This window comes from Mesoplodon mirus (assembly GCF_964341445.2).
Source record: "Mesoplodon mirus genome assembly, chromosome: 18".
Taxonomy (NCBI): Eukaryota; Metazoa; Chordata; class Mammalia; order Artiodactyla; family Ziphiidae; genus Mesoplodon; species Mesoplodon mirus.
Window position 1 is genome coordinate 47932719 of NC_138994.1, and position 16653 is coordinate 47949371.

Consider the following 16653-nt stretch of genomic DNA (forward strand, 5'->3'; position numbering starts at 1 on the left):
ATTCTTAGAGGTAGCCAGTATTCTAACTTTTAACACTATGTTTTAGAATTGCTTGTTGTTGGACTTCATATAAATGGAATCATATAGTATGTAGCCTTTTGCATCTGGTCTGTTGGGTCATTATGTCTGTGAGACTTATCCATATTCTGTGTCTCAGTAGTTAGATTTTAATGCTATGTATATTCTATAATATGAGTATACCATAATTCATTTATCCATTTTACAGTTGAGCGATATTTGGATTGTTTCTGGGTTTTGGCTATTGTGAATGAATACATTTTTTAACATTCTTGTACATGTCTTTTAGTGGACATGTGGACTTATTTCTCTCGAGTATACATAGTAGTGAAATTACGGAATTTTTGAGTTTTTGCACAGGTATATTTTTAGCTCTACCAGCTATTTCCATTGGCTGTTACTTCTTCAAATATTTGTATATGTTAGATGTTCGCATTGCATCTACATGGCTTCTTTAATCTCTCTTCTGTATTTCCCATCATTTTTGTCTTTGTTATCTTCATATCACTGATTTTCTCTTCGAATAGGTCTAATCTGTTAAACTCATCCATTGTATTTTTAATTTGGATAATTGATTTTTTTAGTTTATTTCCATTTGGTTATTTTTCATCGTTTCCATTTCTCTGGTGGTTCTAAATTTCTGAACAGATCAAATACAGTTATTTTAAAGTCTGTTTCTAATAACATATCTGGATTCATTGTAGATCTGTTTTGTTTTTTATCATTTCCTTTTGCTTTTTATCATAGTCTTTTATTTATTTTTAATTAATTTTTGGCTGTGTTGGGTCTTCGTTGCTGGGCGCGGGCTTTCTCTAGTTGCGGTAGGTGGGGGCTACTCTTCGTTGTGGTGCGCAGGCTTCTCATTGCGGTGGCTTCTTGTTGCGGAGCATGGGCTTCAGTAGTCGTGGCTTGCAGGCTCTAGAGCACACGCTCAGTAATTGTGGCACACGGGCTTAGTTGCTTAGTGGCATGTGGGATCTTCCTGGACCAGGGTTCAAACCCGTGTCCCCTGCATTGGCAGGCGGATTCTTAAACACTGCACCACCAGGGAAGTCCCTATCATAGTCTTTCCTTGTGCATTCTTAACTTGAGGTACTAGACATTATATGTGAAAATTGTTGAAATAAAGCCATTTTTCTTATGAGAGGTAGGCAACTAGTTGTACTAAAAATCCTGGATCACCTTAATTCATTTATGGGAATTGAGATTATATGAAGTTGTGAAGGTTGGATTATTTTAAATTCTTCCCTTACTATAGGGTGTGTCCCTTTGGAGACCCAATCCAAAGTGCAGGGTGTTTACCAGGGATCCCTTTGTGTATTGGGTCTTGGACTCTTAACTTTTGCCACCCTGTGCTGGGGCTTTCAGACGCTCTGCTCAGCTTCTCAATGGAGTTGGCACATGCTTCTGGAGAAGAGCTGTTCCACATGCTGCACCCAGTTCTCCATGTGTCTTCATTCTGGTCCTTGGCTCTGTGATTCTTTTTTGCCTTGTTCTCCCATGCCTTCATGTAGGTGTCTCATATTTTTGTCTGTTTTTCTTAATTAGCAGGAAGGTTGGTTCACATTACCTATTGTGCCACTACTGGAAACAAAATTCTGACAATAATAATTTTTTAAATGTCTAAACAAATTTATTTTGATTTATTTTATAACTCTTATGTATGAGTCATCAACTTTCACATAAACCCCTCGTCAGGAACAGTAAAACTAATTCAAGGGAGTTTATCTTGTGTCTTTTGCTCTTAAGTAAACCACCTTAGAATACTGCAGCTAGTTCAGAGAAGATTCATTTATCCTTTAAACTGTTTGGGTTTTTTTTGTGGACAGAGTTTCAAAATTTTTATTTATTTTTAATTAGCTCCTTTAACAATAATATTTATAACTAGGTCACATGGATTAATATCTATGTCTAGAGACGCATATAATGCTGCTGTTCATGTATGGCAGCATATGACCCCTGGGGACTTTTGGTACTGCCTTGTGTCATCTGAAAGGCTGAGGCTTTGTACACAGTAGATGCACACATATCTGTTGAATGATGGATGAGTGGGGTTTGATGAATTAATAAAAAAATCAGTTCCGGACATTAAATAAGCAGGAGATGGAAGAGTTAGTTTCAGATTAACCAGATTCCTAACTAAATTTTCTATGTATGAATTTTTTTTTTCTTTCAAGATCTCTGCACTTGTCCTAAGAGCCCAAGCATCTGAGATCTTACTTGAAGAGTTACAACAGGGGTTTTCCCAGGCAAAGAGGGATGTTCAGGAACAGATGGTAAGTTAACATTTAAATAAACGTTAACTATGTTAAATATATTCTATCTTGAAATAATCTTTGATGGGACTTTATCTTCCTGGCCAAAGTGGTTACCATTATGTTCTCCAGAGCCTATAGAGCGTTAGTAATGGACAAGATTATGTAAAGACCTTATTCTTTTTTTTTAAACCTAACCTCTTGACCAAAAAAATTACCACCTTTAACTTATTTTTCTTTGATTTGAGAAACCTAAATAAAATAAACTATGGACCAGCTTTAATTTTTAGTTCTAAATACAAGCTAAAAGTTGAAATCTCTCAAAGCCCTAGGAGGTACAGCTTTTGAGCAGTCACTGTGCTTTTCCTGGACAGCTAACTTATTTAAAACAACGTCAGTAATTTCATAGGATTTACGATAAAACATGCACCATAACTGCTGTGGCGCTGGAAAAGTTCCAGAAGGCTGTCAATTTTGAGAGGAATAGGAACAGAGAGCTTCTTAAAGAAGAGCTGCCTTGAACCTCTGCAGAATTGTTCTCCAGCTTTGGGCCTCTTCCTCAACAGTCAGGCTCCACTTGCCTTGCTCTTCCTTTTTCTCAGAGTTGGAACCCTGCATCTGATGGCCCTTCGTAAATTATAGCAGAGTTGGTCCTGCTGGGGTGATCTTACAGAGTTGCCTCTTGTCCAGCTCTTGCAGGGTTGACAGAAAAACAAACTCCAAGTTGTATGGTAATGGTTTGTTTTTGATTGGCATTAGGTCAGTATCTGAATGGCCTTTGAGCTGATCCCTAAATACTAGCCCTGGTCTGTTGAGAAATATCTCACTCTAATCAATGACCAGAGAGAGTTTCATATCTTTTCATTAATTAGAGAATATGAAATAATAATTGTTGATCTCAAGGACACTGTTAAATGCTGACAAAGTTTCATAGTGTTTAGCCTCCTTACACTCCCTTGTCCCCTCTCATCTTTTCCTTCTCATCTTTTAAAACTCATCTGCTTTTGCAAACATTTTTCAAGTTGATTCCACTTAAAATGAATATATTGAAGGTGACATTGAAGAATTGTTGAAATTAAGGTTGAGGTCTTGTGAACTTTAATAACTTACCATTTTCTTGAAATTACCTTTAAATGTTCTTACACTGAGAAAGATAAACAATTTCTTATGCCCCTTCAAAGAAGAGTAGCTATGGTAGTGGTTGGGATCTTAATATTTTCCCCGAACTATTTATTTTGAAAAATTTCAAACTTAGAGTTGTTTATGGAGTGAACATTCATAAAATCTTCACTTAGGTTTACCAGTTAATATTTTGCCACATTTTTACTGCTTGCAATTGTTTCTCAGTCTCTCTCTTTCATATATATGTATACTATATTACATATGTATTTGTTTTTCTGAGCCATTTGGAAATAAGTTGTAGACATCATGACACTCCTAAATATTTCAGTATGTATCTCCTAACAACAAAGAAGTTTTTCTGCATAATCACAATACTGTTACTTTATGCTTAAAATGTAACTATTTATCCTAAAAGTCCTTGATTGTTTTTTAGTGGTGGTTTTACTTTTTGATCAAGGAACTGGTCAGGGATCACATATTGTACTTTGTTGTCATGTCACTTTAGTCTCCTTTAATCTAGAACAGTCACACCCACTTTTTGTTTTTGGCTTTTATGACACTAACATTTTTGAAGAGTCCAGACCATTTGCCTTGTAGAATGCATTTGTCTGATTATTTCCACATGGTTCAAGTTAGACATTTTGGCAAGAATAGTACATGGATGAAATGATTCAATGGAAAGTTCATAACAAGAGGCATGTTATGATGGGTGGTTCCATTGTTGGTGATGTTAAGTTTGATCACTTGGTTAAGGTGATCACAATCGTTTTAGAATGACTACATTAATATTGCTACCAACAGCAAACTTACTAAGTGAAGTTCATCATTTCTTTGTTGGTCCTCCATATCCACGGTTTCCACATCTGTGGATACAGAGGGCTGACTGGAAGTGACTTGAACATCTCAGTTTTTGGTATGGGAGCGTGTCTTGGAACCAGTCCTTTGCGGATACCAAGAGACACCTGTTGTTCTTTTTACCCTTAGAATGTTATGCCAGGTAAAGGCTTAGAGTCTGGGTGCTGTGTTCAAAAATGATTACTTGAAATGATTTTTCTCTCTGTGGTTATGTTATCAATTTGATACAAACAGAAACAAATGGAGCTATGTATTACATTTTTGGATTTTCTTCTTTTTTGATTGACTTTTTTGTTTTTTGAACATGCAACATGGTTCATAAGTCAGAACTATAAAAGTATATAAACACTCAGAAGTTTCACTTCCATTCCCTGTCCCTTTCACCCTGTTCCCACCAACTCCTATACATGATCATTTAAATTTATTTTTGGTTTATCCTTCTGTTTTCCTCTTTACAAAAATAAACAAATATAAACATATTCTTCTTTCCCTTCTTTTATATCCAAAACGTAGTGGGATGCTAATATTTTGTTGTAAATGGGTTGAAAGTGAGCATAAAGCAACAATTGATTCTGGTCTGAAATAAATAAGAGCCAGTAGAATTAACCAAAACTTATGCATGACCTTGCCTGCCTACCAGCAGCCTATTTGTCCTTCAGGATGCAGCAGTCACCTTTTGTGGGAAATGTTCTTGAACCCTCTCCACTAATTAGGTACCCTTTGTCCTTTTATCACTGCTGTACCCATTGTCTGTTACAGCACTCGTAGTATGGTTGGGTAATTTTTGGTTTACTTATCTTTGCCTCCACTGTACCACGTGCTTCTCTAGGGCAAAGTCTGTCTTTTATCCATGTATTCTCCATGGGCAGCAAATCGCCTAGTGTAGAGTATTAGCTGCTGAACAAATGTTGGATGTGGAGTAATCTACACTTCTGTATATGTTCAATGGTTAGTAGTAAAAATTAGCAGAAATACTTCTGCAGAATTTTATCTTATACTCAAATTAGCTGGACTAACTTTTATATTGATATAAATTCATATGAAATACCTAAAATTGTTGTTTACATCAGCAAGTGGAAGAAGTAGGAACGTGTTCCATTTTAAGAATGAGCTGCTCAAATGTCCTGAATTTCCTAAGCATAAAGCCTCTTGATGGCGTCTAATATTTGGGGTCCTTGGGCCATTCACAGTGATCCTGAGCTTGAACATATGTATATGTAATGAAAGATGAAGATACTGCTTTTTGTTTTATCCCTGCCTCCTGTGGAATGCATGCTGTGAGGAAGTAGGAGTTGTCTTTGAGTACACACTTTTTTGATATGTCTTGATTACGTCCACCTCTTCCATTGAGCTAGAGATGCTGGTCCTAGGGATATGGGGGAAGAAATTCATTACTTTTAAGCTGTTGTTAGAAACAGTGGAGAATAAGCTCAGATACTTGCTTCATTTCCCATCCCCTTGAATATATGTAAGGGCTGTAAATCAGTAAATCTCTGAGCTGCTTTTTTTAAGTCTTACAGAGCTTTATCATGTACCGTCCATCCTCAGCCCTTATTTCATTTGGCCTTTGTTTTTCTCTGGTGCAGTTATCAGCAGATAGGATTTACCTTTCTGGCTGTGATTAGTATCTGTTTCTATTTTAGGCAGTGCTGATGCAGTCACGGGAACAGGTTTCAGAAGAGCTGGTGAGGTTACAGAAAGATAATGACAGTCTTCAGGGAAAGCATAGCTTGCATGTGTCCTTACAACAAGCAGAAGACTTCATTCTCCCAGACACTATAGAGGTAACTTATTTTCTATAAGATCAAAAATGTAAACAAGTACACTTTCTGAAATGGCTACAAATTCTTTTTAAAAAGGTCTACAAATAACAAATGCTGGAGAGGGTGTGGAGAGAAGGGAACCCTCCTACACTGTTGTTGGGAATGTAAGTTGTGCAGCCACTATGGAAAACAATATGGAGGCTCCTCAGAAAACTAAAAATAGAGTTGCCTTATGATCCAGCAGTCCCACTCCTGGGCATATATCCAGACAAAACTATAATTCAAAAAGATACATGCACCCCTTTGTTCATAGCAGCACTATTCACAATAGCCAAGACATGGAAACAACCCAGATGTCCCTTAGCAGATGGTTGGGGGCTTCTCTGGTGGTGCAGTGGTTAAGAATCTGCCTGCCAATGCAGGGAACGTGGGTTCAATCCCTGGTCTGGGAAAACCTGCATGCTGTGGACCACCTAAGCCCATGTGCCACAACTACTGAGCCTGCGCTCTAGAGCCTGCGTGCCACAGCTACTGAAGCCTGTGCACCACAACTACTGAAGCCTGTACGCTCTAGGACCCACGTGCCACAACTACTGAGCATTGTGCTGCAACTACTGAAGCCCACGTGCCTAAAACCTGTGCTCCACAAGAGAAGCCACCGCAATGAGAAGACCATGCACCGCAACGAAGAGTAGCCCCCGCTCACCACAACTAGAGAAAGCCTGTGTGCAGCAACGAAGACCCAACACAGCCAAAAAAAAAAAAAAAAAGATGAATGGATAAAGAAGATGTGGTACATAATATACAATGGAATACTACTCAGCCATAAAAAAAGAACAAAATAATGCCATTTGCAGCAACATGGATGCAACTAGAGATTATCATACTCAGTGAAGTTAAGTCAGAAGGAAATTCCATATGATATCACTGATATATGGAATCTAAATATGACACAAATTTATGAAACAGACTCACAGACATAGGGAACAGAATTGTGGTTGCCAAGGGGGAGGGAGGGTGGCAGAGGGATGGACTGGGAGTTTGGGGTTAGTAGGTGCAAACTATTAGTATATATAGAATGGATAAACAATAAGGATCTACTGTATAGCACAGGGAACTATATTCAGTATCTTGAGATTAACCATAATGGAAAAGAATGTATGTTTATGTATGTATAACTGAGTCACTTTGCTGTACAGCATATATTAACACAATATTGTAAATCAGCTATACTTCAATTTGAGTGAAGTAAGTCAGAAAGAGAAAAACAAATACTGTATGCTAACGCATATGTATGGAATCCAAAAAAATGGTACTGATGAACCTAGTGGCAGGGCAGGAATAAAGACACAGATGTAGAGAATGGACTTGAGGACACAGTGGGAAGGGGGGAAGCTGGGACAAAGTGAGAGATTAGCACTGACATATATACACTACCAAATGTAAAATAGATAGCTAGTGGGAAGCATAAGGAGATCAGCTCCATGCTTTGTGACGACCTAGAGGGGTGGGATAGGGAGGGTGGGAGGGAAGCTCAGGAGGGTGGGGATATGGGAATATATGTGTATACATAGAGCTGATTTCACTTTGTTGTACAGCAGAAACTAACACAACATTGTAAAGCAATTATACTCCAATAAAGATGAAGGAAAAAAAAAAGGACTCCCTGGCGGTCCAGTGGTTAGGACTCTGTACTTTCACTGCTGAGGGCTCAGGTGCAATCCCTGGTCAGGGAACTAAGACCCCTGCAAGCTGCGTGACGTGGTAAGCAAACAAACAAATACATACATACATACGTACAGGCTTTATTGGGATGTAATTCACATACCAAATAATTCAGCCATTTAAAGTGTACAATTCAATGGTTTTAAATATATTCTCAGATGTGTAGCCCTCACCACAGTATTTTCATCACCTCAAAGAGAAACCCCTTACCGTTTTTTTTTTTGTTTTTTTTTTTTGCGATACGCGGGCCTCTCACTGCTGTGGCCTCTCCCGTTGCGGAGCACAGGCTCCGGACGCGCAGGCCCAGCGGCCATGGCCCACGGGCCCAGCCACTCCACGGCATGTGGGATCCTCCTGGACCGGGGCACAAACCCGCGTCTCCTGCATCGGCAGGCAGACTCCCAACCACTGCGCCACCAGGGAAGCCCACCCCTTACCTTTTATTCAGCCCTTCCTCCCCAAGGTTTAAGCAACTACTAATCTTTCTGTGTATAGGTTGTCCTTTCTTTCCTATGAATGGAATCATATAATTTGTGGTCTTTTGTGTCTGGCTTCTTTCACACATCTTAGTGTTTTCAATGTTCATCCATGTCATACCATGTATAAGTACTTCATTGCTTTTTATGACCAAATAATATTCCACTATATGGATATTTTGTTTATCCATTTGTCTGTTGATAGATATTTGGGTTGTTTCCACTTTGGACTATGAATAATGTTGCTATAAACATTCATGTATAGGTTTTGGTGTGGACATGTGTTTTCATTTCTCTTGGGTAGAAACCTAGGAGTGGACTTGCTGGGTCATATGAGAACCCTGTTTTATCATTTGAGGATTTCTCCACATCCTCAGTAACACTCATCGTTATCTCACATTGTGATTATAGCTATCCTGGTGGGTGTGAAATGGTATCTTATTGTAGTTTTGATTTGCATTTCCCTAATGGTTAATGATATTGAGCATCTTTTCATGTGTTTATTGGCCATTTTTATATCTTCCTTGGAGAAATGTCTATTCAGATCCTTTGCTTACTCTTAAATTGGGTTATTTGCTTTTTATTTCCTTGAGTTACAAGAGTTCTTTATATATTCTAGATACAAGTCCCTTATCAGGTAGATGATTTACAGATATTTTCTCCCATTCTGTGGATTGTCTTTTTCATTTTCTTGATGGTGTCCTTTGAAGCACAGAAGTTTTTAATTTTGATAAAGTCCAGTTTATTTTTTTCTTCTGTTGCTCATGCTTTCAGTGTCATATCTAAGAATCCTTTGCCAAATCGAAGGTCTGTATTATTCTTGCAGGACCAGATTGAGAGTGCACCAGAAATTAAATATTTGAAGGGGGTCACCATGCTGGCTCCTTGTGATATTTGTTTTTCTATTTAGCACTTAGGGCACAGCACACTCAGCCTCCTTCTGTCTACTGATAATTTTTATGGCATTTGCTCACTTCCATTCTTTTGTGGTTGGGAGAATCAGGGCTGCAAAACCAGAAGTTTCCTGAGACATTCATAAGTATCTCCTTAACTTTTTCCAGACTTTATATTCATATGTTTTATTTTTTTATTTTTATAAATTTATTTATCTTTGGCTGCGTTGGGTCTTTGTTGCTGTGTGCGGGCTTTCTCTAGTTGCGGCGAGTGGGGGCTACTCCTTGTTGCGGTGCATGGTCTTCTTATTGTGGTGGCTTCTCGTTGCGGAGCATGGGCTCTGGGCACACGGGCTTCAGTAGTTGTGGCACGTGGGCTCAGTAGTTGTGGCTTGTGGGCTCTAGAGCTCTCAGGCTCAGTAGTTGAGGCTCACGGGCTTAGTTGTTCCGCGGCATGTGGGATCTTCCCAGACCAGGGCTCGAACCCCTGTCCCCTGCTTTGGCAGGCGGATTCTTAATCACTGCGCCACCAGGGAAGTCCCTCGTACATTTTAAAACCTTTCAACTTCATGAAAAGTATCATCTTAGGCAAAACCCAAGTAAGCACTACAAACAGTATAGGCAAACATGAGATTTCATAGAGCAACTCTCAAAACGAAATAGAAAAAATATTTCCTGTAAGATCCTTCTGTTTTTTTGTTTTTTTTTTTGTTTTTTTTTTTTTGTGGTACACGGGCCTCTCACTGTCGTGGCCTCTCCCGCCACGGAGTACAGGCTCTGGACGCACAGGCTCAGCGGCCATGGCTCACGGGCCCAGCCGCTCCGTGGCATGCGGGATCCTCCCGGACCGGGGCACGAACCCGTGTCTCCTGCATCCGCAGGCGGACTCTCAACCACTGGGCCACCAGGGAACCCCCCCCCCCCCTTTTTTTTAAAAGAAATTTATAATTGTTCAATTTTTTAAAGTCAGACATTACAGAGATTTATAGTTTTGTAAGTAACAGTTTTTCCTAATCCTGTCCTGAAGATTCAACCCCTACTGTTTGGACCTCGTTCTTTTTTCCCATATAGATTTTAACATGACTCTTAGCTTTTGTTTTTATTTGCTCATTTACACAGGCTCCGTTGCCTACCCTGCCATTAGCCCCTTGCTCTCCTTCTCCTTTCCCTGCCCTCCCCCAGCTTGTGGTCTCAGCTCAGGTTACTGACACTCAGGAGAGCTCGCTCTCCTTTCTGAACTGGTGACTGAGCTCATCAAGGAGAAAGTGTTGGGGACCTGTCTATTTTTGCTGTCAGCATACCACTTCCCACCTCTGTTAAACTTTTCACTTGGCAGGAAAGGTTCCTCTCTCCATGTTCTATAAGGACTTTTTGTACCTAGATTTAAAAAAATTCCAAGAATCCTTGAAGGTTATAACCAGTCTAGCCTGTAAACCTTGATTCTGTAATAAATCTTACGAAATTTTTCTTGATACAGTTTTTCAAGAAAAACTGCCTTTTTAGTTACTGCCTTTTTTTTCCCCTGCTGTTCTTTTTTTTAAATTATTTATATTTTTATTTTTTTGGTACGCGGGCCTCTCACTGTCGTGGCCTTTCCTGTTGCGGAGCACAGGCTCCGGACGCGCAGGCTCAGCGGCCATGGCTCACGGGCCCAGCCGCTCCGCGGCATGTGGGATCTTCCCAGACCGGGGCACGAACCTGTGTCCCCTGCATCGGCAGGCGGACTCTCAACCGCTGCGCCACCAGGGAAGCCCTGTTCTTTAATTTATATATACATTTGGTAGTTATCTAAGAATCCCAGTTTTTACTTTAGAGTTGCTTTAGGATATAATTGGGAAGATTTGGGGGGGGGCGTGGAGGAGGATTTTTAAAAGAAGACAACTATAATTTAGGGAAAAAATAAGATTTAAACTGAATTTATTACAGAAAAACAGCTGATCACCTTAGAAAGCGTCTCTTTGCCATACCTGCCTCTGGCCTAACAGTACTTTGCTTTTGTGGTAGGTGTTCAACAAGTGTTTGTTTGAATGAATAAATGAATAAGTAAGTACGTTTTGTCCTCTTGGAGTTCATACTTGCTTCTGAGTTTCAGTCTTTTTGATCCTCATTCACTAACTCCCTTCAAATTTAAGCAGGTAATAGTGGAAGTGTCTAAGGTATTCATAGTGAATCCCACATTGTAAGTCACTTCAAATTTTAATTTTTCCATTTATGAAACAGTTTTGAGGGAAAAATATGTAGTTCACAATACACATTTTTTGGTTAGTAATGTTATTTCTTTAACATACTGAATAATAACATGGCATAACACCTGCTCCTTGAAGCCAAGAGTGGGTTGGAGTTCAAAGTCCTAAATTTTGAACCGTCTAAAACAACATCTGAAATTCTGGTTGCAGAAAATCTGTAGCTTTTTTTGTTTATTTTCTTTCAGCCTTATAAACCCAATATCCATTTATTTCTTGAATCTAGGCACTCCGGGAGTTGGTATTAAAATACCGTGAGAACATCATTAATGTGCGGACAGCAGCAGATCACATGGAAGAAAAGCTGAAGGCTGAAATACTTTTCCTGAAAGAGCAGATTCAAGCAGAACAATGTTTAAAAGAAAACCTCGAAGAAACTCTGCAGCTAGAAATAGAAAACTGCAAGGAAGAAATAGGTGAAGATAAAAGTGATGTAGTTTAGAATTGAAGGCACTAAAAACTTTTTCTCTGGTTATAACAGTCTTAGAATGTAGAAAACAAAAAAGTATAGGAAAGAACTAAGTAAAGACAGTCCCTTTCTCTGGATGTTGATATATCCAGTGATTAGGAGTTAAAAAAAAACAACCCCAAAAAACTCATCTTTTTAGGGGCTCTGGTGGCCTCTCTGGCAATTACTAATAGGAAATTCAGGACTTGAACCCAGATGCTGGGGAATATGAGTAGATGGGTGGCATTGCCTTGCAGAACTCAGAAGTGTTAACAGACTCCTGCTGGGATTAGCTCCCCCCACACCCCCCAGAGTTAGGTGTAGGTATTTGATGCAGACAGTTTATGACATGGTGTTCTTGTGTGGACTCTCACTTCTCCTGAGCTTGATTATGATGCTGATTGGTTGGGGATAATTTTGAGAAAGGGGTGTTTGTCCCTCACCCCCATTCTGCCCACTGTGTTCAGTACAGCATTTGACTTTCATTGCATGAGATTGAGCTTATAGGGGAAAGGGGTGTTTTAAGAAAAAATTTAAATGCAAAACAATGAATAAATGCTAACATGTCTCCTCCTTTTTTCCTCCTAGCTTCCATTTCTAGCCTAAAAGCTGAATTAGAAAGAATAAAAGTAGAAAAAGGACAGGTGAGTTTCATGAGTTTCAAATTGATTCTGTCAGCAGCCGGTATTTACTTATTGAATCCTACTGTGCTAGACTCAAGGAATAAAATACAGTTAGGACAGGTGCCTTCAGGCAACTCCTGGGAAAAATACAGTGGAATATGGGCGTGATGATGGTAGAGACCATTTAATGAGAGCCTGCTCTGTGCTGACTGGAGGAGATTCAGGGAAGACTAAGATGTGACTTAGCCTGGAGCTTCCACTGTGGTGGAAGGACAGGCAAGGTGTGGTCTTGACATGATAGATACTTAAAGCTACAAAATACTTAGATACTTAAAGCTACAAAATCTTTTACAAACAGGAGGTGATGTTTTCTAGCTGGCTTAGAGTCTCCTTCTCTTAGACACCATGAACACCTTTTGGTAGATGACCCCATTCAGCTTACTGGCCTCGTTATTCATTGACTCAGTGACCTTTGCTGCTGTGCTGCCCTGCCTGGCCCCACTCCTGCCTGCACCTTGCCCCACTTCTGACATCTCACTCCAGGCTCATGCCCCTGACCCCTGTCTACCATCTTTCCAGCCCTTAATCCCATAGGTTCATCTGTCTGAGTACCTCATTCAGACCTTCAGTTCCTTAAACTTTTCCTTTTCTGCTGGTTTTAGCAACTTCTTCATGGCTTTGCTTTCTTTCCTTCTAAGCTGCATCTGACATGGCTTGCCTCTTCAACTAGTCTCCCACTAATGCCTGCAAGCCCCCGATTCCTTGTTCTTGTGCTACCCTCACTTGGTACCGCCTAACCCCGGATTAATCCTGGTGTCCACCTTCTGTGCCTCAGCCCCCAGCTGCTGGTTCCACTGGAATGAGGAACACCGCATGGTCCTGCTGCCAGGTGCTGCTCAGTAGCCTTTCATTTGCTTAGTTGCTCCTTTCCATTCCTCGCGGTGGACGTTTCAGTCGCCACTCAGCTCGTCCCCTTGTGATGGCACGTGGCGGCCTTGTGCCCCCGTCATGAGCAGGGCCCGCCTTCAGCTCCTCGGCTCCTTGGTCATATGCTCTGTTTTGCTTCCCAGCCTTCTCTTTCTTGCTTCTTTAGAGGAAAGGGTGACCTGTTCTGACTAGTCTTCTGTCACTGCACATGTGCTTTGACTGGGTCGCTCACATCTCCTGGCATCCTCTCTTATCTTCCCCTTCCAGTGTGGGCCTTGAACTTCTACCTCTTTGTCTTTTCCATTATGCATAACCAATCTCAGAGGTCTCCTGGTAAGAGGGGAAAAGTTTCTGTTTGGATTGTACTTCTTTCTCCAGCTACCAGTCCTCCTTCTTCCTTTTATACCCAGAGTTCTTGAAAGAGTCATCTCCACTGCCCGACCTCCCAGTCACTCCTCAGCCCGCTACAGTCAGGCTTTGGCTCCCACTGTGCTGTCAGGTTACACTGGCAGAAGTCGCCAGTGTTCCAACGTGTCCCATCTTACCCACTCCCTCCGCCACTGTTTGGGTTGACTTCAGTGCTCACTCGGCTCATTGTAACAGCCTAACTTCTTTCCCTGCCTCCAAAATTGATCCCCTTCAAATTTCATTTTCGTATTGAAACCAAGGTGATTATAAACTTGACTGTGAGCCAGTCTGGTTTAAAACCCTTCAGTAGTTCCCTTTATTTATATTCCTTAGCCCAGCTGGGATCTCCTGCCTCACCACTGCCTCTCCGGCCTCAGCCTCCAGGGCCCCAGAGCCCCAGAACTCTGTGCTGTAACATAGCAAGAGCTCACCTCAGTTCTTTTTTTTTTTTTTTTGCGGTATGCGGGCCTCTCACTGTTGTGGCCTCCCCCGTTGCGGAGCACAGGCTCCGGATGCGCAGGCCCAGCGGCCATGGCTCACGGGCCCAGCCGCTCCGCGGCATATGGGATCCTCCCAGACCGGGGCACGAACCCGTATCCCCTGCATCGGCAGGCGGACTCTCAACCACTGCGCCACCAGGGAGGCCCTCACCTCAGTTCTTTAACTCATTTTTTTATACGTCAACTTCCTCTTTTTGGAGTATCTCCCTCCACCTTCTCCCCCTTACCACCCTTTAAGGGTCAGATGTCATCTCTTCAAGGAAGCCCTTCCCAACTTTTCTGGCAGAATTAAGTGCTGCTTCATCCATGTTCACATGGCATAGTTAACTTACATGTCTGTCTCTCCTGATTTTTCCATCCCCAGGCCTTAGAACATAGGAGGTGCCTAATAAACGTTTTAATAAGAGAAAGAGTAGGTCTTGAAGAATCAATAGAAGATCCACAGATATCAAAGGGTAAGAAGAGCATTCCAAGCATAGCCAGTATCCAGGGCCTAGGAGGATGCGAGCTTGGGTGCATTTCTCCAGGCTCCTCCAGGCAGGTGTGCTGTGACCTGTAGGGAGTTTCTATGTGTTTCAGCTTTTCCCTTTTTCACAGTTGGAGTCCACATTAAGAGAGAAGTCTCAACAGCTTGAGAGCCTTCAGGAGATGAAGAACACTTTGGAAGAACAGTTAAAGAAAGAAACTGCTGCTAAGGTGACATTTTTGTTGGTAGTTTCATAAAAAAGCAGTGTGAAGAATGTAGAATCACATCTTCGCTGTTTTAAAAAAAAAGCCTTGCTGCTTTGAAATAGCGCCACCTTCTGAAAGTTGGCAAGATTCTCCGCTTGCAGAAAGAAAATGGAATGACTTTATCTCTTTAGAGTTGGGTCAGATGTGCACACTGCCAGCTCTGGAGGTTTGTGTCACAGGCTTAACTGGCTTTTTAGACGTTGAGCTAAAGGCCATGTACCAAACTTGGCACTGCCATAGCCAGAAGCATTGCTTTGGAAGTGCCATTCCATTTCATTGATTTATGAAATATTGCACTGAACCGTATTTGCTGCCTAAATTCTGATTAGTCCTGTTAGAATAAAAGTGCACGGGGCTAACTGGGGGGGAAGTTTGGTTTTGGTGGGCTGTGATCTAACCTTTAAGGGTAAAAATGTTGTTTATGTTTATTTAATAGTCCTCTGTTTTTAGAAAGGCTCACGCACAGGGCGTCCTGCTGAAGTTTCCCTGTAAGGAAAACTGGGGATAGCTGGGGCTGCCTAAGGCATATTCATTAAGAATCTTCCTGGCAGATGCTTGACTGTTGTGGTTGTCAGAGGAAATCCTTAAAGATCCTGTCCTGTTGCTATGACAGCAACTGATCTTACGGCAGCTGCTTTTTGATGATTAATCATGGTCACCAGGCTGCTGGGGGTGAGGGGTGGAGAACAGCACTTTCATTCATTTTTAATTTGGCTCTCATACTCAGTTCATTTTAGGACCTAGAACAAGTACCTTAGGCAATGTGCACCCTTGCCCTGTAAAGATAGAGTCAAAGGGAGACTGACAGGATATAGAAATATGATGGGCACCCACCTTTCCTCTCTAGTCGTAGGAAATGACAGGTGCCTAGATTTCCTGAGTGATTTGACCTATGGCTCTCCAGCATTAATCCTCATTCAAAACTTGTATTTTTTTAGGTTACTGTTGAACAACTAATGTTTGAAGAGAAGAACAAAGCTCAGAGGTTGCAGACAGAACTAGATGTCAGTGAACAAGTCCAGAGAGATTTTGTAAAGCTTTCTCAGACCCTTCAGGTGAGGCATTTGGGGAACCCCTAGACAGAATACTGAGGAGGCACTTTTGGGGTTCTTGGTACCCAGGAGAATTTGCTAATCCCTGACTGGCCCACTGACAATAGCTAGAGGATTACAAATTATGGCTGCCCCTGCCCCAGCTCCAAATGCCGGCCTGGTCATTTAAGCTGCAAACGCTTTTCCTCTTCCTTGCTGGCCCTTAAGGGTAAAATATAAAGTCCTTAGCGTAGCATGTAAGACTCTTCCTAGCCAGGCCTATCCCTACGTTTTGTCCATCTCTCTGCCTTACATTTTATATTCTATGTTCTATAAGTTTTGAAAACTACTTGTAGTTCCTTGCCCACAGCATGTGTTCCCTCTGGAAGCATGGCCCCCTTGCTCCTTTCTTTCAGGGCCCTGCTTAGCTTTGTCCTCCCTGTGGAACCCTCTCTAGGTCCCCAAGCTGGTATAGTGACATTTAGTATATTGTGCTAAAACTCTATATAAGCTTGTTCTTTTCCCCCAACTGAACTGTGGGTTCTCAGAGGTCAAGGATCAAGTCTCATTCATTTCCATAGTCTCAGCACCTTATACTGGCTCTGTTATGCAGCAGCTTTTGGGAATTGTTTTT

General features: G+C 41.3%; 1 protein-coding gene across 2 annotated transcripts in view; it reads left to right on the top strand.

Annotated features, from left to right (window-relative positions):
• RABEP1 (rabaptin, RAB GTPase binding effector protein 1) overlaps nt 1-16653 on the top strand; it is a 107521-nt gene that overhangs the window by 87859 nt on the left and 3009 nt on the right. For both annotated transcript variants that reach the window (XM_082604074.1, XM_082604075.1), the window contains 6 exons: nt 2196-2294; nt 5894-6034; nt 11577-11766; nt 12387-12442; nt 14854-14952; nt 15927-16043. In XM_082604074.1, coding sequence (XP_082460200.1) covers nt 2196-2294; nt 5894-6034; nt 11577-11766; nt 12387-12442; nt 14854-14952; nt 15927-16043 — 702 coding nt within the window. The remainder of the gene's footprint in view (nt 1-2195; nt 2295-5893; nt 6035-11576; nt 11767-12386; nt 12443-14853; nt 14953-15926; nt 16044-16653) is intronic.